The sequence below is a fragment of the Amia ocellicauda genome, chromosome 5, assembly GCF_036373705.1.
Source record: "Amia ocellicauda isolate fAmiCal2 chromosome 5, fAmiCal2.hap1, whole genome shotgun sequence".
Lineage (NCBI taxonomy): Eukaryota > Metazoa > Chordata > Actinopteri > Amiiformes > Amiidae > Amia > Amia ocellicauda.
In genome coordinates this window covers 44223196-44247280 of record NC_089854.1, presented here as the reverse complement: position 1 = coordinate 44247280, position 24085 = coordinate 44223196, and the positions used below count along the sequence as shown (strand labels likewise).

At 39.5% G+C, this 24085-nt stretch overlaps 1 protein-coding gene across 3 annotated transcripts in view; it reads left to right on the top strand.

Moving 5' to 3' along the window:
* itpr2 (inositol 1,4,5-trisphosphate receptor, type 2) overlaps positions 1 to 24085 on the top strand; it is a 136462-nt gene that overhangs the window by 88590 nt on the left and 23787 nt on the right. For 2 of the 3 annotated variants that reach the window (XM_066705381.1, XM_066705379.1), the window contains 8 exons: positions 1335 to 1445; positions 4218 to 4410; positions 4788 to 4913; positions 10708 to 10883; positions 14683 to 14847; positions 15600 to 15783; positions 19916 to 20008; positions 21626 to 21750. In XM_066705381.1, the coding sequence (XP_066561478.1) occupies positions 1335 to 1445; positions 4218 to 4410; positions 4788 to 4913; positions 10708 to 10883; positions 14683 to 14847; positions 15600 to 15783; positions 19916 to 20008; positions 21626 to 21750 (1173 nt within the window). The remainder of the gene's footprint in view (positions 1 to 1334; positions 1446 to 4217; positions 4411 to 4787; positions 4914 to 10707; positions 10884 to 14682; positions 14848 to 15599; positions 15784 to 19915; positions 20009 to 21625; positions 21751 to 24085) is intronic. The other variant, XM_066705382.1, reaches the window with a different exon arrangement.

Below are 24085 nucleotides of genomic sequence, written 5' to 3'. Positions count from 1 at the left end.
CAATTCAGTGGAAGCCTTTGGTCAGATTTGCTTTATGTGGTTTTTGCTTTCCATTGGCTTCTGTGGGCAAGATCGTTGATATATGGGCTAATGCGAACATGCATTTCAAAGGATTGAAAGCCATCGGGTCAGATCAGGCCAACTTGTTATCAGTCTTAAACCTGTTTGTCCAGCCTCCATACTTCAGCATCTGTGAAAAGAAGCCCTACTCAGAGTTAGACCAATAGATAGATAATGGTATATGTGTTACATTTGCTGTTCGTTTGTTAATTAGCTTACAAAAGAAGCATCAGTTACCTATGTGATTCAATCGGTTAAGGGCAGAATTCATTTATCTCCTTGTCGTCTTCGCATCTGTTAAAGGAGTAATCAAAGATCTCGGTTTTCCCAAAGACTATGGAGAAAGAAGGTTATAGACTATTACCATCTTTAAATCCACTCTCAAGATAATTTATGTGCACATGTATTAATTCTACCCTTAATACATATATGCAACTTAACTTTAGCTATCAATTGGGTAGGGTGTGATCAGAAGAATAAATGTGAATGTCTTTTGAGAGAAGAGAGAAGTGGGAGTAGACTTGAGGGACTTGTGAGTGGGCCGTACATACTGGCAGCGTGTGGTAAGCCAGCTTCAGCGCACATGATTCTGTGATTACTGGTGTTGCGTGCATCACTGAATATGCTTCCATTAATCAACTAGCTGTCTTAAAAAAACTAAAACAAAAACAAAACATGGCTAATTCCTTTGGATTTTGAGCCCTTGTGGGGAGATAAAGCAGCTGTAATACTCATGCTGAAAACTGTCTGTTATGGCTCGGTATCTTACCAGGAAATCCTCTGAGCACAAATGTATTGCAAGACACACGGCGAAGCAAAAACTGATGGATTGATTTCAAGATATTTTCAAGAATTAAAGAGGAATAGGGAATTGTGTTTGATTGACACTAAATAACAATTCTGAACTTATCAGTGATAATCAAAGACACATTTCAGTAGAATCTGATTTTTGTTAATTTAATTAAATAGCCTAGCTCTATTTCAACCACATTCTACATAAAAGATGCATGGCTGATATTTTAATAAAACATTTTCAAATATGTTTATAATATTACAAAATGTTCCTTGTATTCCGTTTTATCAATTCAGAAAACTAGGTGAGTATAAATCTCAGGCTCGGGAATTTGAAGCTTCAGGTATTTCATGTCTTCCTGAAATGTGAAATGTCTATCACCATATCAAGGCACCTAAAAAGGGTCACCAATGAGCTTATTTTCACACCATTATCCTTATTGATTAAATTGTAACACTAGGACTCTCCTGTTTTCCCACAGTTGGCTCGACACAATAAGATCCTGCAGCAGAGTTTAAAACCTGGATCGGATTCCGATACCGAAGGAGACGAAGCTTTGAAATACTATGCTAAGCACACTGCCCAGATCGAGGTAGGCATTTGTTTTCACCAGCTTGGGTACTAAGCCATGCCAACCCCCCTAACCCACACTTATGTCAATAAAATGATAGTATAAAGTGTGACTTGAGAGAGAAAGATCTCAAAAGTCTAGAATACAATGACGGTGGCTTTTGAAATGTATGGAGAGTTGGGTGATCTACTGAGAGGGTTATAAGTAGAAAATGTCGCCATTTGAATTTTCATATGTGACTTCTATATTTCTGTGTATTGTGGGGTTGAGAAGGCCAACATGCTTCTGGAAAACTTGTGCACATGGCCTAAAGGGTTTATTTATGCTTCTGCATATAAACAATACTTATCTATGAATTATATAGCGGTTTCATTAGCACCAGATCCAAACACCAGAGAGATCAAAATCACAGGATCTCAAAATTAAAATTAAAATCATAACTGGAACATATACTTTTTAGTAGTAGAAGTAATTTGGATTGAAAAATGTATTTTATTCTTTTATTGCTTGCATAACTGCTGATATTTTCACATCACTTTTCTGTCTGTCTTCAACTAAATTAATCTGTACAGATTCTGCTCCACACATTGCTAAAAGACAGACTGGAGGAAATCAGATCCACTGCATTACACCTGAAGTGTTGTTGGACTGGTTTTATATGTCCGTTGTTAATATTTTAATAGCTATATAACCTTCAGAGTTATCTTCCAAATATTGCAGATCAATGTCAAGTTGATGGAAGGTTTAAATTTGGTTTAAACATGCAAACATGTTGTAAATTATATTAGGTACTTGTATTCTACCATTTTTAGTAAACCGTGAAATGAGGCCAGCAGACCTGCCTGGAACTAAGCTATCTGAAGCCCAATATGTCATCCCTCAGTTTTACTCATCTCACACACATGTTCCTACAGGTTAAAGCAGTATTCACGTCAAAGGAAATATTGATTGAGATCATCCAAAAATGGGCAAGCTATTGAGGCCTGGTTAGCTTTTTCTTGATGACATTTTTATTGTTCCAAAGAGTTGTATTCATAATAAAAGAGAGGAAAAAAATACTTCAAATACGTCAAGACTGAAGCATACGCAAACCACAGTATTGCTAGCACTAGGATAGCGTGTCTACAGACTCACCGAGAGTAACCATTAAGTCTCAACCCTTTCTATTTAGGTTAGCTTTTACTCTAATATATACTGCAGAAGAAGCACTTTTTTAGGTTTTTGTTTTACTTCAGTAAACTGTTTTTTGCCAGCCAAAGGGCACAATTGGATGGAAATAGTCCTGTCTAGGCAGTCACGAGACTTTCAGCAGCTGCACATCTGTCTGTTAGAAGACACCTGCTGTAACAGGAAACTCGGGAAGTGGGGCATGACGGTGGATACGGCAGATCTCTCTGTACAGAGGCCGCAGACGCTGACAATGGAGGCAATGTTTGTGTGTATAAAACTCAAATAAGTAAAAGTCCTTACATTACACACACAATTTATATTTTGAACTTTATGGCTTGGTTCAGATGTGACTGACAGCGTGTTGTCTACTTAGTATTTAATATCCAATATTTTTAACTACATATCTGATTTACCCAGATAATACTAATATTAATGTTTATAATTGTGTTTCCTGTTTGCTTAATTGGCCTTCTGACATGAAATCCACCTCTCTGGCAGGTGCATGTTTTAAAGAATATTCCCATTGCCATTGTTTTAGCCCATTGGCTATGGTAACCTTCATCTTACTTTAGTTTATATAAACGCATTGTTGATTCCTACACAGTTAGAGTATGAATGTGCCTTCTTAGCTACAAAATGTAAAGTGTAACACCTACTCTAATTAAAAAAAAGTTAATAGAAAAAAAAAAGCAACAGCTGAATTTGAATTTAAACCATTTGCTTTGCACTTTGTTTTAAATTTGTAGCATATTCAAATGTTTTAAGAAGCAATTTGAACATGTTCCTCCAGCAATTAGAGAAGCTTCTAGAAGTAGCATCTCAGACTCAGTAGTGATTTTACTATGTACTATAAAAGATTGAATACCCTGAGGGCACTTATTTGTACATCAAAAAAACATCAGTTGAAAACCCCATTGTGTATGGAGATGATGATATAAGCTCAAAACATTACTTCACCACCTCTGTTTGAGGCAAAGAGCTTAAAACATCTTTTGTGATGTGCTTTAATCCATCTGATAAATTTGTTTAACTGCTCTATCAAACTTAAGACTCAGGAATCAGTACTTGTGTGTAGCCCAAGTGAGAGGCAAATTACTTCCCTCTAGAATTACACTTCACATAACAAGGTCAGATTTCAAAATTGTCTTAATTGGGAAAATTATTTGATTTTAAGTAGTGGTTTGTGTCAATATTTGTTTTGTTTTTTGCAATGGATGTTTTCATTGGCGTTTTTCCAAAAATAGACAAAGAAAGCTGAACCTTTTTCATGCAAGAACAAAGAAGGCTTCTTACAGATGAATCGGGAGTTTACCTCATAACAGTAAAGCTCTGTTGCTAGTTCAGTTTAAATATAGGCCTGGAAATATTTGGACACTTTGTTTTGGAATTGAAGGGGTTTTTGGACAGTATAGAGAACAGTATAGTTTGCATTTTCCTCCTGCCCGTTGTGTTAACATCTGCAGTTCTTGTGCCTCCTCTTGGCCAACAAACCTGGCAACAGCAGAATTTTCCATAGCTAAGTGGTTCGATTTTATTTTTCTTCTTATCACAGTCTGTAGTTACCATGAGTTCTTGTTTCACATGATTGCAGAAAGCATTGTTAACCTTTCGGGCTTTTTCCAGATTGTTCGTCATGACAGAACTATGGAGCAGATAGTGTTTCCTGTGCCTAATATTTGTGAATATCTGACGGAAGAATCCAAAATCCGTGTCTTCAACACAACTGAGAGAGATGACCAAGGCAGCAAGGTCAATGACTTCTTCCAGCAGACAGAAGATCTCTACAATGAGATGAAATGGCAGAAAAAAATCAGAAGTATGACATTGTTTCACATTGAAATTAAGTGTGAACTGAATGTGTCCATGTTTACATGCTGGTAAAAATTTCCACCAGAATCTCGATTATGCTTTTTCAAGGGTGTGGATATTGTTCTTGAGACAAATGATCAAAGAACAAACTTAAGGTAATCGACAATCACCAATGAATTAGTACTATTCTGATGTTCTCTCTGGTGAATAGTACAAACAGGACAGATATCCAAGCTGACATTATCATCATTAAGGGCTTTTCTGAATACTACATCCTATTTATACTACTTAAGGGATTGTAAAAGTACACTTATTAAATGTAATAGTGTAATTTATGACAGAACATAAATTAACCATTCTTTCTTATTTTTCTGTGTCTTTCAGATAATCCACCTCTGTTTTGGTTTTCCCGACACATTTCATTGTGGGGAAGCATTTCTTTCAATTTGGCCGTACTTGTAAACCTGGCTGTGGCGTTGTTTTATCCTTTCGGAGATGATGGAGATGAAGGTAAGCTCATTCCTTCATGCTACACTACCGTTCAAAAGTTTGGAGTCACTTAGAAATGTCCTTGTTTTCCATGAAAACATACATCAATTGAGCTTGAATAGGAAATATAGCAAATTGAATAGGAAAAGTTTAGAAATAATAATTTTTAATTGAAATCATGATTGTGTCCTTCAAACTTTACTTGCGTCAAAGAATCCTCCATTTGCAGCATTTACAGGCTTGCAGAGCTTTGGCATTCTGGTTGTCAATTTGTTGAGGTAATCTGAAGAGATTTCACCCCATGCTTCCTGAAGCACCTCCCACAAGTTGGATTGGCGTGTTGGGCACTTCTTATGTACCATACGGTCAAGCTGCTCCCACAACAGCTCAATAGGTTTGAGATCCGGTTACTGTGCTGGCCACTCCATTATAGACAGAATACCAGCTGACTGCTTCTTCCCTAAATAGTTCTTGCATAGTTTGGATCTGTGCTTTGGGTCATTGTCCTGTTGTAGGAGGAAACTGGCTCCAATCAAGCGCCATCCATGGAGTATGTGATGGCATTGCAAAATGGAGTGATAGCCTTCCTTCTTCAAGATCCCTTTTACCCTGTACAAGTCTCCCACTTTACCACCACCAAAGCACCCCCAGACCATCACATTGCCTACACCATGCTTGACAGATGGCATCAAGCACTCCTCCAGCATCTTTTCATTTGGTCTGCGTCTGTTCTTCTTTGTGATCCGAACACCTCAGACTTAGATTTGTCTGTCCAATCTTTTTTCCAATCTTCCTCTGTAAAAAAAAATTACTTTTCTTTTGAAAAGAAGGAAATTTCTAAGTGACCCCAAACTTTTGAACAGTAGCGTACGTGTATTGTCTTGTCTTTCATTTTGTCCCTTTGTAACAGTTTTTCATTTTTTGTAAACATTTAACAGACTTGTATTTTGGATTAACCTTTTTTTTAACCTGGATTTAATTATAGTAAATTATAAAAAAAAATTAGGATGAATCACAACAATACAGCTTTACAGCTGTCTGGAAAGGACTTTAGAAAAGGAAGTAAGGGTCTCTCCCCCCCAGTCCCAGGTGTCCAAGTCACGTCTTGCTGTCTGTCACGCTCTGTGACCGCGCACACACCTGCTCCCTGCTCTCACATTGGAACACATCCAGACGCACTCAAGTTTTAAAAATACCTTTCTTCTCAGACTTTAACTTGTGCCTTCACCCCTTCATCTAGGAATCTGAGTGAGTTTTTTTCATGCACTACAAGAGTCAAGCTGGTTGAGTAGAATGCCAATTTGTTTGCGGTCTTATTATAATTCCTCCTTTGCAGACTCCTCCAGCTCTTTATAAAAAATATATACACTCACCTAAAGGATTATTAGGAACACCATACTAATACTGTGTTTGACCCCCTTTCGCCTTCAGAACTGCCTTAATTCTACGTGGCATTGATTCAACAAGGTGCTGAAAGCATTCTTTAGAAATGTTGACCCATATTGATAGGATAGCATCTTGCAGTTGATGGAGATTTGTGGGATGCACATCCAGGGCACGAAGCTCCCATTCCACCACATCCCAAAGATGCTCTATTGGGTTGAGATCTGGTGACTGTGGGGGCCAGTTTAGTACAGTGAACTCATTGTCATGTTCAAGAAACCAATTTGAAATGATTCGACCTTTGTGACATGGTGCATTATCCTGCTGGAAGTAGCCATCAGAGGATGGGTACATGGTGGTCATAAAGGGATGGACATGGTCAGAAACAATGCTCAGGTAGGCCGTGGCATTTAAACGATGCCCAATTGGCACTGAGGGGCCTAAAGTGTGCCAAGAAAACATCCCCCACACCATTACACCACCACCACCAGCCTGCACAGTGGTAACAAGGCATGATGGATCCATGTTCTCATTCTGTTTACGCCAAATTCTGACTCTACCATCTGAATGTCTCAACAGAAATCGAGACTCATCAGACCAGGCAACATTTTTCCAGTCTTCAACTGTCCAATTTTGGTGAGCTTGTGCAAATTGTAGCCTCTTTTTCCTATTTGTAGTGGAGATGAGTGGTACCCGGTGGGGTCTTCTGCTGTTGTAGCCCATCCGCTTCAAGGTTGTACGTGTTGTGGCTTCACAAATGCTTTGCTGCATACCTCGGTTGTAACGAGTGGTTATTTTAGTCAAAGTTGCTCTTCCATCAGCTTGAATCAGTCGGCCCATTCTCCTCTGACCTCTAGCATCAACAAGGCATTTTCGCCCACAGGACTGCCGCATACTGGATGTTTTTCCCTTTTCACACCATTCTTTGTAAACCCTAGAAATGGTTGTGCGTGAAAATCCCAGTAACTGAGCAGATTGTGAAATACTCAGACCGGCCCGTCTGGCACCAACAACCATGCCACGCTCAAAATTGCTTAAATCACCTTTCTTTCCCATTCAGACATTCAGTTTGGAGTTCAGGAGATTGTCTTGACCAGGACCACACCCCTAAATGCATTGAAGCAACTGCCATGTGATTGGTTGGTTAGATAATTGCATTAATTAGAAATTGAACAGGCGTTCCTAATAATCCTTTAGGTGAGTGTATATATTGGTGCAGTCTTTTTGAAGCTTTGCAATTGAGAGAAGTTTTTCATGGATATTTTGCTGTAAACCAAAACATACCAGATATAAATAAGTTTGGTTGCGGGCACTTATCCACAAGTCTAGGGGCCGGATTAAATCAAAACTTTGACCCACCCGCTAATAGAAAACTACAGAACTGTACTCGGCTGCGGCTTCATTTTTAGTAAGATGACACTTTCGTCTCATCATAAATGTAACTGCTGTGATTAACAGGTTTGTAGTTTTCTATTAGCGGGTATGTCAAAGTTTTGATTTAATACAGCCCTAACAGAGGCTGGCATTGAGTTTGCCACATTAAACACTCACCTTATCAATGTCAGTGACTACTTATAGATGTATTGTCCAGTTTTAGATCAAACTAACTAAATAAGGTATTTTCCACAACTTTATCCAGTAACAGTGCCTTATACAATATTTAACTGTACACACAGAACTGTAAGAGTTGTGACAGTTGTTACTCTGGTTGTTCGCAATCAAGTTAAAAGCTTAGTAGAAGAGCGGCTGTTCTACTTTTATGTGAATTTTCTTGAATCTCCAGAAGCCACTTGCAAACCCGAGCTAAATTTCAGTTCGAACCGTGTTAGAGAGCATCAAGACATGACTCTGTAAACGTTTTTAAATTTGCATGAGCCTGCCAGGTATCTAGCCCTCTAGTCTACATTATAGGCCTTTTCCTACATTTTAGAAAAACAGACATTAGATTACAATCAATATATGCACACGTTTAGGAGGTAAGAATAAACAATTGCTATGAGCTCAACAGGATTGCGTGGTATCTCAGTGTATTTCAGTCTGGAATCCACATGATCCGGTACCCTTCCTCTGCCCTTCCGTGTCTAAACTGGTTGTTGTGTCTGGAGAAATAATGACTTCTTCTTTTTGTCATTTTCGCTTTTTCTCATCGAGACCCATTTCTTTAAATGTAGGAAAGTAAAAAACCAGCATAAAAAACACTTCTAAGAATGTATACCCCATTTTCTTGGGACTGTAATCTTTATTTTGTTGCTTTATTACACATAGTCAAGTATGCAATAGGTTTTATTGTACGGATATCTGCATCAGTAATAACTTCTCCTTATATCAGAGTATTGTTGATCAGCATTAAAAGTGAACAAGAAACAAGGAAGATTGTTTAGAAGGTATTTGAATTCATATAAACTTCCTTCAGCATCAATAGAATGACAACTAAGTAGGTGTGTATTGCAGTGTGAGTTAAGAACATGTCCCACATTGCAAGTCGCATGTCCTTTAATGACTCTTTACCAGAGGTATTCTGTGCTGTGCATTGGTTTATTAACTTATTCAATTAATAACAATTAATATAAACACACCCTCTGAGAATTACCTTTTGCACTTGCAGGCCTCAGTTGAATCTGGGTAAATGCAAGCAATGCCCATTAGAACAGTATTCCTTTAATTGGTAATCAAAGGACAAAGTCTGTAAGACTAGGTTTAAAATTGCCTCCAAACCTATTTCTGAGGTTTGTAAGTTTAGCTTTGTGTGTGTGTGTGCGTGCACATTTCCTGTTTTGTTTTTGGTAAATGCAACTAACACTGAGATACTCACGAGAAGAGACTTCATGCATTAAAAGCTGAATTATTATTACAAAAATGCAAATATGCTTTTCTATTAAATGTGAGCTGAACTTTAAAATTAATAATAACAATACACTCACCTAAAGGATTATTAGGAACACCTGTTCAATTTCTCATTAATGCAATTATCTAATCAACCAATCACATGGCAGTTGCTTCAATGCATTTAGGGGTGTGGTCCTGGTCAAGACAATCTCCTGAACTCCAAACTGAATGTCTGAATGGGAAAGAAAGGTGATTTAAGCAATTTTGAGCGTGGCATGGTTGTTGGTGCCAGAACACCGGTCTGAGTATTTCACAATCTGCTCAGTTACTGGGATTTTCACGCAAAACCATTTCTAGGGTTTACAAAGAATGGTGTGAAAAGGGAAAAACATCCAGTATGCGGCAGTCCTGTGGGCGAAAATGCCTTGTTGATGCTAGAGGTCAGAGGAGAATGGGCCGACTGATTCAAGCTGATAGAAGAGTAACTTTGACTGAAATAACCACTCGTTACAACTGAGGTATGCAGCAAAGCATTTGTGAAGCCACAACACGTACAACCTTGAGGCGGATGGGCTACAACAGCAGAAGACCCCAGCGGGTACCACTCATCTCCACTACAAATAGGAAAAAGAGGCTACAATTTGCACAAGCTCACCAAAATTGGACAGTTGAAGACTGGAAAAATGTTGCCTGGTCTGATGAGTCTCGATTTCTGTTGAGACATTCAGATGGTAGAGTCAGAATTTGGTGTAAACAGAATGAGAACATGGATCCATCATGCCTTGTTACCACTGTGCAGGCTGGTGGTGGTGGTGTAATGGTGTGGGGGATGTTGTCTTGGCACACTTTAGGCCCCTTAGTGCCAATTGGGCATCGTTTAAATGCCACGGCCTACCTGAGCATTGTTTCTGACCATGTCCATCCCTTTATGACCACCATGTACCCATCCTCTGATGGCTACTTCCAGCAGGATAATGCATCATGTCACAAAGGTCGAATCATTTCAAATTGGTTTCTTGAACATGACAATGAGTTCACTGTACTAAACTGGCCCCCACAGTCACCAGATCTCAACCCAATAGAGCATCTTTGGGATGTGGTGGAACGGGAGCTTCGTGCCCTGGATGTGCATCCCACAAATCTCCATCAACTGCAAGATGCTATCCTATCAATATGGGCCAACATTTCTAAAGAATGCTTTCAGCACCTTGTTGAATCAATGCCACGTAGAATTAAGGCAGTTCTGAAGGCGAAAGGGGGTCAAACACAGTATTAGTGTGGTGTTCCTAATAATTCTTTAGGTGAGTGTATATTTGATTGATCTCTGTGTATGTCATCCCTTCATTCACACAACCATGGTATGTAAGCTTATTGTCAAAGCAATTGAACTGGTATTTAAAAATGCTCCTTACACACGCACACGCGCACACACAAACATGCGCACGCGTGCACACACACACACACACAAATTACTAATAGTATATAAGAAATGTACTGAAATTTACCAGACTTTTGAAAATGTAATATGAGTAGAGGAAGCACTTGCCATTCTGAGCATAAGTTTTTAATATAAATCTGATGTATTATTTCTTTCTCCTGCTCACAGGCACTCTTCCCCCTCTCGTCTCAATTCTGCTCTGGGTCGCAGTGGCGGTCTGCACAGCTATGCTCTTCATTTTGCCCAAGCCTGGGGGAATCCGGCCCTTCCTGGTGTCCATTATTATGCGGTCTATATACACTTTAGGCCTTGGACCCACACTGATTCTGATTGGTGCTGCTAATGTGAGTTTGAGGCCTGAATAGTGTCACAATAATTTAATCTTGAGAATTGTACATTTTCAACATGCCATATCATTGTGAAAACCTTTGAATGCAATATAAGATCTACAGTGAGGGAAAAAAGTATTTGATCCCCTGCTGATTTTGTACGTTTGCCCACTGACAAAGAAATGAGCAGTCTATAATTTTAATGGTAGTTGTATTTTAACAGTGAGAGACAGAATAACAACAACAAAAATCCAGAAAAATGCATTTCAAAAAAGTTTTAAATTGATTTGCATGTTAATGAGGGAAATAAGTGTTTGACCCCTTCGACTTAGTACTTGGTGGCAAAACCCTTGTTGGCAATCACAGAGGTCAGACGTTTCTTGTAGTTGGCCACCAGGTTTGCACACATCTCAGGAGGGATTTTGTCCCACTCCTCTTTGCAGATCCTCTCCAAGTCATTAAGGTTTCGAGGCTGACGTTTGGCAACTCGAACCTTCAGCTCCCTCCACAGATTTTCTATGGGATTAAGGTCTGGAGACTGGCTAGGCCACTCCAGGACCTTAATGTGCTTCTTCTTGAGCCACTCCTTTGTTGCCTTGGCTGTGTGTTTTGGGTCATTGTCATGCTGGAATACTCATCCACGACCCATTTTCAATGCCCTGGCTGAGGGAAGGAGGTTCTCACCCAAGATTTGACGGTACAAGGCCCGGTCCATCGTCCCTTTGATGCGGTGCAGTTGTCCTGTCCCCTTGGTGTTCTTGGGGTCATAGGCAGCATTCCTCCTCCTCCAAACACGGCGAGTTGATTGATGCCAAAGAGCTCGATTTTGGTCTCATCTGACCACAACACTTTCACCCAGTTCTCCTCTGAATCATTCAGATGTTCATTGGCAAACTTCAAATGGGCCTGTACATGTGCTTTCTTTAGCAGGGGGACCTTGCGGGCGCTTCAGGATTTCAGTCCTTCACGGCGTAGTTTGTTACCAATTGTTTTCTTGGTGACTATGGTCCCAGCTGCCTTGAGATCATTAACAAGATCCTCCTGTGTAGTTCTGGGCTGATTCCTTACCGTTCTCATGATCATTGAAACTCCACGAGGTGAGATCTTGCATGGAGCCCCAGACCGAGGGAGACTGACAGTTATTTTGTGTTTCTTCCATTTGCGAATAATCGCACCAACTGTTGTCACCTTCTCACCAAGCTGCTTGGCGATGGTCTTGTAGCCCATTCCAGCCTTGTGTAGGTCTACAATCTTGTCCCTGACATCCTTGGACAGCTCTTTGGTCTTGGCCATGGTGGAGAGTTTGGAATCTGATTGATTGATTGCTTCTGTGGACAGGTGTCTTTTATACAGGTAACGAGCTGAGATTAGGAGCACTCCCTTTAAGAGAGTGCTCCCAATCTCAGCTCGTTACCTGTATAAAAGACACCTGGGAGCCAGAAATCTTGCTGATTGATAGGGGATCAAGTACTTATTTCCCTCATTAACATGCAAATCATAACTTTTTTGAAATGCGTTTTTCTGGATTTTTTTGTTGTTATTCTGTCTCTCACTGTTAAAATACACCTACCATTAAAATTATAGACTGATCATTTCTTTGTCAGTGGACAAACATACAAAATCAGCAGGGGATCAAATACTTTTTTCCCTCACTGTATACCTTAGCCTCTTCAGAGTGGATACATTAGATTCAAAGATGCCAATACCCAAAACAAAGATTTCAAAGCGTAATTTACATGAGAAATTAACCACAGGATTGTGTAAAGAGCAGCAGACTTTGCATCACATTTTGTATGCTGGCAAAAGAAAAAACACCCTTTGACTAAATTGTTAGGATTTGGCTACTTTTGGTATGGCAGGGTTTAATAAAGCATGTATATATACATTAATGATATTATTATTATTATTATTATTATTATTATTATTATTATTATTATTATTTTATTTATAAAAAAAAAAAAAAGTCATGTGCATTTCAGTAGAGGAAGTTACTACCTAGGATTATTACCCTTCGTGATCACTTGCTTAAACCACAAGTGAGTGGCAGAGTCATTTTTGTAGAGGACTGTTTTTACTAGCTGCGGAAACCTCCCTTACCCTATATATGAAACAGTGTAGATATACAGTTAGGTCCATAAATATTTGGACAGGGACACAATTGTCATAATTTTGGCTCTGTACACCACCATAATGGATTTGAAAGGAAACAAGATGCTTAAAGCTTAAAAGCTTAAAGTGTAGACTTTCAACTTTAATTTGAGGGTAGTCGCATCCAAATTGGGTGAACGGTGTAGGAATTACACCCATTTTTATAGGTGGTCCCCCCAAAGTCTGCCTGAAGTCTAGAACCCATAGACATCACCAGATGCTGGGTTTCTTCCCTGGTGATGCTCTACCAGACCTGTACTGCAGTTGTCTTTAGTTCCTGCTTGTTCTTGGGGTGTTTTCCCTTCTGTTTTTCCTTAGAAAATAGCTAGACAGCAAAAACATTGGGTGTGGCCAAATCAACTATTTGGTACATTCTTAAAAAAAAGAAAGCACTGGTGAGCTCAGGAACACCAAAAGGCACGGAAGACCATGGAAAACTGTGGTGGATAACAGAAGAATTCTTTCCCTGGTGATGAAAAACCCCTTGACAACAGTTGGACAGATCAAGAACACCCTCCAGGAGGGTATCTGTGTCAAAGTCGACAATCAAGAGAACACTTAACCAGAGTAAATACAGAGGGTTTACCACAAGATGTAAACAGGAAACAGGAAGACCAGATTAGAGTTTGCCAAAAAAACATCTAAAGAACCCCTGTACAGTTCTGGAACAACATCATATGGACAAATGAAACAAATATGAAACTGTACCAGAATGATTGGAAGAGAAGAGTATCGAGAAGGGAAGGAACTGCTCATGATCTGAAGCATACCACCTCATCTGTGAAGCATGTTATGGCATGGGCATGTATGGCTGCCAACAGAACTGGTTCCCTTGTATTTATTGATGATGTGACTGCTGACAAAAGCAGCAGGATGAATTCTGAAGTGATTAGGGCTATATTATCTGCTCAGATTCAGCCAAATGCTTCAAAACTCATTGGACGGCGCTTCACAGTGCAGATGGACAATGACCCAAAGCATACTGCGAAAGCAACCCAAGACTTTTTTAAGGCGAAGAAGTGGAATGTTCTACAATGGTCAAGTCAATTACCTGACCTGAATCCAATTGAGCATGCTTTTCAGTTGTAGAAGGCAAAACTGAAGGCAAACCGCCCCAAGAACAAGCAGGAACTAAAGACAGCTGCAGTACAGGCCTAGCAGAGCATCACCAGGGAAGAAACCCAGCATCTGGTGATGTCTATGGGTTCCAGACTTCAGGCAGTCATTGACTGCAAAGGGTTTGCAATTAAGTATTGAAACTCACAATTGAATTAATGATTAAGTTAGTTTGTCCAAATACTTTTGAGCCCCTAAAATTGGGGGGACCACATATAAAAATGGATGTAATTCCTACACCGTTCAGCCAATGTGGATGTAGGTACCGTCAAATTAAAGATGAAAGTCTTCACTTAAAAGAACATCTTGATTGTTTCCTTTCAAATCCATTGTTGTGGCGTACAGAGCCACAACTCTATATATATTTATTTAATTTGTTTGTTTAAAAAAATAAACTACATTGCTGTTAATCAGCTACTGATAGCTACTAAATGCAAGATACTCTGCAAAGTTTATTTCCAGTTATCCAAAGTTCTCCACAGTCTTTTAATTAAACCCTACTCTGGCATTCACTGCATATGGCCTTATCCTACTTTGCTTTCTCTTTCAGCTTCTCAATAAGATTGTCTTTTTGGTCAGCTTCGTTGGCAACCGTGGCACATTCACCAGAGGCTATAAAGCTGTCATCATGGATATGGCATTTCTCTATCATGTCACTTATGTCATTGTCTGTATGCTTGGCCTCTTTGTCCATGAATTCTTCTACAGTTTTCTGGTAAGAAACCATTTGTTTTGGGCTTTTGTGTTATTCAGTGTTTATTAATCTTACAATTAACATAACATTAATCTTATTTATATATATTGTAGAAACATTTCTCATTGAATTAAGGTCATATCATATAGTCAAATGTAGTTTTTAGTTTCCTTTCAGCAAAGGAGAAGCAGAAAATACGTTCTTCCTTAAAAATCAGTGTCTGAGGTCTGTGCTGTTAACAGTAAGCAACACCTGTTCATATGTACAATATATCCACGGCCGGTCAAGATAGATTCAAATCTCTATATATAGTCTAATGTGATCTCACCACTGATATTTTACTAATGGCAAAGCCTAGTTCTGAAGTTGAATCAGAAAATTTGTGAACATTTAAAAATAGACTGGATAGTATCCTTGGATTAGTTATTAATGGACACCAAACGAGCTCGTTGGGTCGAATGGCCTCCTCTCGTTTGTAAACTTTCTTATGTTCTTATGTTCTGCCTAGAAACAAATGATAAAATCGCCAAAGCCCTGAATAATAATACATTCCTTCTTTGCCTGTTTAGCATTGAGTCCCTTTCCTAGCCCAAAAGATAAATAAGAATAGAAGGTGGAATTTAAGTGTCTTCCTGGGCCAATAATTCAGTGGGTTCAATGCACCTCTTTGTAGTGTGGGTAGAAATGTGAATCCGTGAGGCATGGGGGGGTTGGGTTTGGAGTCGATGTATTGACTGAGCGCCTCCATGGCTCCACACCATGTCCATCCACAGCTCTTTGATCTGGTGTACAGAGAGGAGACACTGCTGAATGTCATCAAGAGCGTGACTCGCAATGGCCGCTCCATCATCCTCACCGCCGTGCTTGCTCTCATCCTGGTCTACCTCTTCTCCATCGTGGGCTTCCTCTTCCTCAAAGATGACTTCCGCATGGAGGTGGACAGGCTTCCCATGGCAGGTAGAGAACCCTTTTGGAAACGTCACTGCAGAAAAGCCCCCGGGAGAAAGGAGGTAGTGAAATTGGATAGTGGTGGCCACATCTGGTGGCAGAACACACTCCCAACCCAAGTGTGAGATTTTCAATTCCTATGGCTTATTGCATAAAACAACTTGAGTTAGATTCCTCCTTAGGTTTCCCCTGTAGTGTCCTTATGTGGTGGTTGCAAATACTACCAAACACATTGAAGTCAGGATGGTATGCTTCGGGGAAAGCTGCTATGTGTACTGCTTAAGTCATGCAAAGGACACTGGTCCTTAATGGGCTTCTTTTGTAGCCGATCGCAGCAGTCTTGCACCGTAACTGCTTGACTGTAACTAAGTGTAACTATTTATTTAGATAGCGTGTAAAAGGGAGCCTTGTAAGGTAGCTGTTTGACAGTACACAAGGGTGTGTTTAATAGAACTGGGCTGTACCTGTTGTATAATCAAGGATATGGAGCTATGGATGGAGCCCATAAAAAAAAAAAAGTGCTTTATGTAACCGAGCCACAATAACAAATGCTTCTTAACTGCATTAGCCCCATGAGATAACAGTGACTGAAAACATGAAGAGTCAACCTTGTAAACAGTCTAATTATTGTGATCAGCAGTTGCCAGCATGACCAAGTGACCACAGAGTAAGGTCTGGAAAAGAATCATAAGTGGAGTCATACTGTGGAACGTTCTGGAATGAAACAAAGCAAAACAAAATCAACAACAACAGAAAAGAGAACATTGAAACTATTGCTTTGCTTGTATTTTGCGTTTCCCATGGTTTTTGTGAAAGGTGTATTGTCAGTGTAGCAAAACAGCATAATATTAATACAAATAAGAGGTATGACACTTAACAGATTATATCATTAGAATTCATAATGCAATTGAGAAATGACATTTAGGCATTTGCAGGCTGTTAACCTGTGAAGGCATGAGAGCTGTCTGCACTAGATCTTCGAGGCAGAGACTGGGCAGGGCAGGAGAAAGGAAGCATGGTGATGAGATCAGCCTGATTCTGTGATTAATTGGTAGAGCAGGTCTGTGGTAGTTGTCTTTTAAAGCAAAACCATTTCACCAGATTGTCTTTGAGGTGTGCATGGTGATAGCCACCAAATGAAAGTGACACCCTTTGCTAAAAACATATATTTTTATGTGAGAAAACAAACTGCTTCATGAAATTAATGCATTGTATATGTTCCATCGCTTAACATATGAGCAGCAAAACAATCTTGCAGCTGGATCTGGAATATCCGGACTATTCCCTGTATGGTGGAGCTATCACTTTGGACAGGAGATGCAGTAAAATAATAAGCCTTTGTTATATCTACTGTTGGGGCTATATAAAAAAAAAAAACACAATGATCCCAGAGAAAATCATTATTTTAACGTAAGCTTTAAGGTGTTTGCTGTGCTGTAACTTTGTGGGGAAGTCTGTTGTGTGGATGCTGCACACAGTGATTAATTACCAGCCTAATAATAGATAATGCTTTGTATTTTGAAAGCAAGGGAACAAAACAAACGTGACTGAAGTAAATTTTATTCAAAGCAGCCATTTTACTTTAAAACTCCTGCCAAAATTTCACATCAAACTGTGACTTTAATTAATTCAGTGTTGAGGTATTACAGCAGTAGTGTACATTGTTTTATTAATATTTAGATATGTGTCCAAAAGGATGTAGCCTATATATGTGATAGAGTGAAGATTGAATAAGGTTTAGAAAATAAGATAGTGTGAGGTACCTGGAAACTTGATTAGGTAAACTCAGAAGCTGTCAGACAGAACTGTTACTTTTAAATTAACATTTGTCTTTTAAGTTTGCAGAGCAGTGGTGATCTTCTGGCCATTGAAACAACAGCCTTTTAATTTGTCTAATAGTGCCCAGAGGCTCAAAGACTTTGAGAGAAATTAATCAAGTTTAAAGTGAAAATATACACTCACCTAAAGGATTATTAGGAACACCTGTTCAATTTCTCATTAATGCAATTATCTAACCAACCAATCACATGGCAGTTGCTTCAATGCATTTAGGGGTGTGGTCCTGGTCAAGACAATCTCCTGAACTCCAAACTGAATGTCTGAATGGGAAAGAAAGGTGATTTAAGCAATTTTGAGCGTGGCATGGTTGTTGGTGCCAGACGGGCCGGTCTGAGTATTTCACAATCTGCTCAGTTACTGGGATTTTCACGCACAACCATTTCTAGGGTTTACAAAGAATGGTGTGAAAAGGGAAAAACATCCAGTATGCGGCAGTCCTGTGGGCGAAAATGCCTTGTTGATGCTAGAGGTCAGAGGAGAATGGGCCGACTGATTCAAGCTGATAGAAGAGCAACTTTGACTGAAATAACCACTCGTTACAACCCAGGTATGCAGCAAAGCATTTGTGAAGCCACAACACGTACAACCTTGAGGCGGATGGGCTACAACAGCAGAAGACCCCACCGGGTACCACTCATCTCCACTACAAATAGGAAAAAGAGGCTACAATTTGCACAAGCTCACCAAAATTGGACAGTTGAAGACTGGAAAAATGTTGCCTGGTCTGATGAGTCTCGATTTCTGTTGAGACATTCAGATGGTAGAGTCTGAATTTGGCGTAAACAGAATGAGAACATGGATCCATCATGCCTTGTTACCACTGTGCAGGCTGGTGGTGGTGGTGTAATGGTGTGGGGGATGTTTTCTTGGCACACTTTAGGCCCCTTAGTGCCAATTGGGCATCATTTAAATGCCACGGCCTACCTGAGCATTGTTTCTGACCATGTCCATCCCTTTATGACCACCATGTACCCATCCTCTGATGGCTACTTCCAGCAGGATAATGCACCATGTCACAAAGGTCGAATCATTTCAAATTGGTTTCTTGAACATGACAATGAGTTCACTGTACTAAACTGGCCCCCACAGTCACCAGATCTCAACCCAATAGAGCATCTTTGGGATGTGGTGGAACGGGAGCTTCGTGCCCTGGATGTGAATCCCACAAATCTCCATCAACTGCAAGATGCTATCCTATCAATATGGGCCAACATTTCTAAAGAATGCTTTCAGCACCTTGTTGAATCAATGCCACGTAGAATTAAGGCAGTTCTGAAGGTGAAAGGGGGTCAAACACAGTATTAGTATGGTGTTCCTAATAATCCTTTAGGTGAGTGTATATAGCCCAAACCCTTAAGCCAGGGGCGTCCAAGTTTTTTCAGTAGTGGGCCACATGATCAGAAATCCATATGTATGCAGGTCACATTAATATTGCACTGATAACAATGGTGATATATAGCCTGCTGGCATAACCAAAGGCAGTCAGTTACACAAAGGTAGCAGTGGGTAGGTGGTTAGGCCCTCTGTCCTACTAGTTCATGTATTCTAGTTAATAAGGAAAAAAAAAAAACTCAGCTGGGCCATATTTGGCATATCTGCTAGATATAATCTATTTGAATTCCTTAAAACATGCACATCTAACAGGATAAACTTCTTCAGCAAATCATGTGAGCAAAGCAATGTACAATGCTTATGACTGCAGTTGTACTTTCCTTCTCATTGTATTCAAGTGAAAGAAACACAACAGGAACCCAAAGAAAACTAAATTTTACTTGACTTAAAGTTATAACATTCATTACTCCCTGGATAATTGATTGTGACTTTTGGTGGGATCATAAATACCAAGGTCAGCATTGCTGCAGCAGTTAGCTCTTAATACAGCTATAGCTATGATGCTATTACGAATTAATGGCACTGGTGTATAAGGACACTTTAAAGGGGATTCTGACAATAGATTAGCTGGAATCATGAGCTTGAATTACCTTGAGAAAAGTGTTTCATTATTAGCCTAACTACAAGAATTGTGAACCCTTTATTGATCTACAGTAAGGGGGCACAGTTTGGCTAACTATATGTTCTCATATTTACAGTTCCTTTTTATAAATTGTAATCTTTAATCATTATTTGATCACAGTTTTCAGCTCAGTGTGTGAAGGTTTGAAATATAGTCAAGAACCTAAGAACCTCCCTCTTTTTTTGTCATATAAATCTTCATATCTTATTTATTAGGTATATTGAGCTAAGAATTTAGCATATGGAGAAGGACATATATTTAAACATGGTTTTTATTTATTTTTTATAGGCAAAACCGATATAATGAAGCCATCTTCAGGTCCAATGACTGAACCATGTTCAAAAGAAAACTGTACTGCTTCCTTGCCTAATTCTGTTACAGGTAGGTCACCCTGACTAACCTAAGATTCTGCCTGCATTCAGGATACTATTTAAAAATACATATCCTATAGATTTTATATTGTATAATGGGAAAACCTCATGCCTTCTCATGATGTATAATTCCCTATCCATGATGCACGTGTTTGTGGCATTAAGGGTCTAGGCAGGAGTCTCCACATTCCAGGAGTGTACAGACTGAAATAAGCCCCATAATGTACTATCTTGGAGAGAATCTTTTTCTAGGCTTCTCCATAGGCAAACATCTGACAGCTCTGTACATTATTGAAAACGTATCGGGGGAAACAAAGCTGCCATCAATTAGCTGAGCTCCTGCTACAGTGAAAACCAATAGAGTATGCACATTTAATTCACGTAACATAACGTTGTGCTTTGGGAATTAGACACAATTTATTGCATATTTCTTTTGCATTCAATTTGAAATGTAGATATATTTAATGCATGGTCTTTGCATTGAGTCTGATGAATAATTTAAATCAGTTTGACATCAGTTATAGATTATCATGACACTATACACAATTGTAACTGGGACACAATTACAGCCTGGAAGCATTCCATTAAGTTCAGTTAGGTCTAAAACAAATGCATGTTTTGTCATGAAGTAATGAAGTGTGTGTCGCTAACATAATGTTATATAATCTAAAGAGACTGGTGTTTAGTACAGGGGTATACAACTCCAGTTATCAGTTGCACTTTACAGCAGGTTTTTATAGCTTTCTTGAAATTGACTGCTTAAGGCTTGGAAAGAGTGCTAGGTCAGCTCAATTAAGAAATGAATGGGCTAAATCAGGTAATTAAAAGCTATGGTGACAAAAAATACTAGAAAGCATTCAGTTTTCATTTCTTTAAGTATAAATAATTGCACATACTGTGGGCAATTGAAGATCTAAGAAATATGTTGAGCATCTGAATTAGACTAATTCTTCGTTTTTTTCATCACATAACCCCCTTTTGTCTTTTTTTCCTCATGAAGCTTTTCATTTAAGATGAATAGTGCATTTAAGCTGTTGGGTAACAGAAATATGTGCTTTCCTTTTCACACTTGTAAAGGTTAAGCTCTAAGAATACCTTTCTGTGTTTATGAAGAACTGACTGTTTCTGTGTGCTTTCAGTGAGTCATGCACTTTCTTCAGAACTCTGTGTGGCTTAATTGATCACCTGTGAGGTGTTCTTTAAGATGCATCTTGCCTTAAATGCTTCTCTGATCTCCCTAAACCCTGGAAATTATACAATGTTTCTGTGAGAATGACACTTCCATTAATGTCAATGCCATTCCATTAAAAAAGCAGAGATAAGTAAAAGTTCCAGATGTTATCTGGTCTTGGATTCTAGAATGAATAAACTTTCAGAAATGTATATCCAATTTCATTCATTAACAAGAACCACCTACATATCATAACAGTGAGAATGTACACACATTCAATCGCTCCTAAAGGTGCCTGAGCGCCACAGCAATTGATAAATAAATTCAAATAATGGCCAACAAATACATACATCATTTTACTCTTCACACAATAATAATGTTGTATTTTTTTCGCTATACTGCAGTGGAAGTGTTAGCTTTTAAGGTGTCCATTTTCTTTTCTTTGCTGAACTGCAGAGGGCGATGATGATGGGACGGAGCGCGTGTGTGATACTCTGCTGCTGTGCATCGTCACAGTGCTGAACCAGGGCCTCCGCAACGGTGGCGGAGTAGGGGACGTGCTGAGAAAACCTTCAAAGGATGTGAGTAGTACAGACACTGAAGCCAACCTCGTCTCCACCTTGTTTCTGGTTGATAACCTTAGACCCATACGCCATAAATTGAATGTTTTATCAGGGTAAACAAACGTGCATTTTCCTCGTCTCATCTCATCAGGGGATATTTCTCTCCAGAGCATTATGAGTCAGAGTGTGACGTACGAGACCTTGTATTATGAAGCTTTAGGAAGTTGTCATCTGGACATAGTAAAGTTTGTTTGTTTTTGTTTTTGTTTGATTGTTAAAAAGGAAAAGCAGAAATATGCATCGGCCAAGCCACAGCAACTCTCCATTGAGCTTGCATGTGATAGCATGCGTCTCCTGATGAACCGGCTCGGCTGATCTTTTCCCGGCACAAGTGTCAAAAGAACCTTCTCTCCAGGATCTGCCTACAGCAGTTTCTATACCAGGAAATCCCCTTAAGAGTTTTTCTGATGGCTTCTTCCGTGGTACAAATGATTCGGTGTCTTAAACACATTGAAAGTTATGCAACACTTAAGAAACATTAAGTGTTGCATTAGGGATGTGGGTGATGGAATTATCATTAGAAATGCACTAGTATAGACTTCAAATTGAACACTGCATGCTAAATATTCTTAAATAAAAAAATCTTTGTGTAGATTTAGTGTTTGTTATATTATTATGTAATACTAGCCAGAGGAGCTGGGGGGAGTTCAGCTCTTTTGCATGTTGAAAAAAGTGTGATATGAAGGGCATTCAATGCTTACAGCTTCTTTGGCAGAGCGTCATAGACTGCATGATGTAGTTTATGTGAAAAACGGTCCTGTGGAGTTCACCTTTCCTGATCGAGTTGTAATCACCTTGGAGTAACTGACACGGCACGGCTTACCATTTCAGTGTCGAAAAGCTGTCGTATGGGTTTCCAGTTCATGGTTTTTCCGGCGTATGTGTGATGAGTGTGATAACGACGGTCCTGCCCCTGTCTCTTCACTCGTGAGCAAGTGTTGGCTCTTACTAAAACACACAACCCTAACTATTGGCAAGTTTAAAAAAAAAAAAATACCTAATTGAAACATTACCATTTTTGTGAGATGGAATAGGAGTATATTCTGCATTTGGCAGCCCATGGTACTACTGAACATGTGCTGCTCGAGATCAGTGTTCTTCCAATCCGGTCCTTTAGGGACTCAAACCAGAAGGATTCATAGGTCTCTTTAAATCATCTCCTTGCATTAGCACTAGACAGGGACAGGGTGATGACATTGCTTCAGCTAAGTAAATCACTCCATCAGGTTTTTAAATTAAGAGCCCAGGCAGGATCGTTGTTCAGAGGACATTAGTCTGTTTACTCTTATCAAGAGGTGTCAAGGCACTTGCATCTTTTTCTTTTCTCTTCCGATGTGGTTCTTCACTTGGTAGATGTCACGAGATAAGCATAAACATGGTGGGAATGTTTGTTTGCAAAGTCCCTGCTGATAAAGCTGCTTTGCCTGCCTGCCCGCCCTCAGCTAGAATGAAAGAATCACTTGTACTACCAAAACTGAGAACAGCTTGAGAGAGTATGAAACTGAAAAACAAAGTAAAAGATAAAACCGACCTAGAGATCTAAAGAAACCTATCCCCTCTGAGGTGTATTGTTGTTGTTACAATAATAATCATATTTTTTTATTTTTATGGGAACCCTTTCAACCCCTTTTTGTTTCTCTTTGAGAAGAATCTCAGGATCATGATTTGTATGTATAAATAATGAAGAATAGTCATCAAACTCATTTTATATTTAGATTGCTGTTCCAGAGGTACAGGTTTTCTCAACTTTCTCGCAACATAGCAGGTTTGTTACTAAGATCCTGTTCACACTTTTTAGGTCGGCCCTAGGCCGGCTCAAATTTAGACCGGCTTTATATTGATATACACCGATCAGCCATAACATTATGACCACCTGCCTAATATTGTGTAGGTCCCCCTTTGCCGCCAAAACAGCCCTGACCCGTCGAGGCATGGACTCCACTAGACCTCTGAAGGTGTGCTGTGGTATCTGGCACCAAGACGTTAGCAGCAGATCCTTTAAGTCCTGTAAGTTGCTCGAATGGATTGAGAACTGGGGAATTTGGAGGCCAAGTCAACACCTTGAACTCGTGATTCATCAGACCAGGCCACCTTCTTCCATTGCTCCGTGGTCCAGTTCTGATGCTCACGTGCCCATTGCAGGTGCTTTCGGCAGTGGACAGTGGTCAGCATGGGCACCCTGACTGGACTGTGGCTACGCAGCCCCATACGCAACAAACTGCGATGCATTGTGTTCTGACACCTTTCTATTAGAACCAGCATTAACTTTTTCAGCAATTTGAGCTACAGTAGC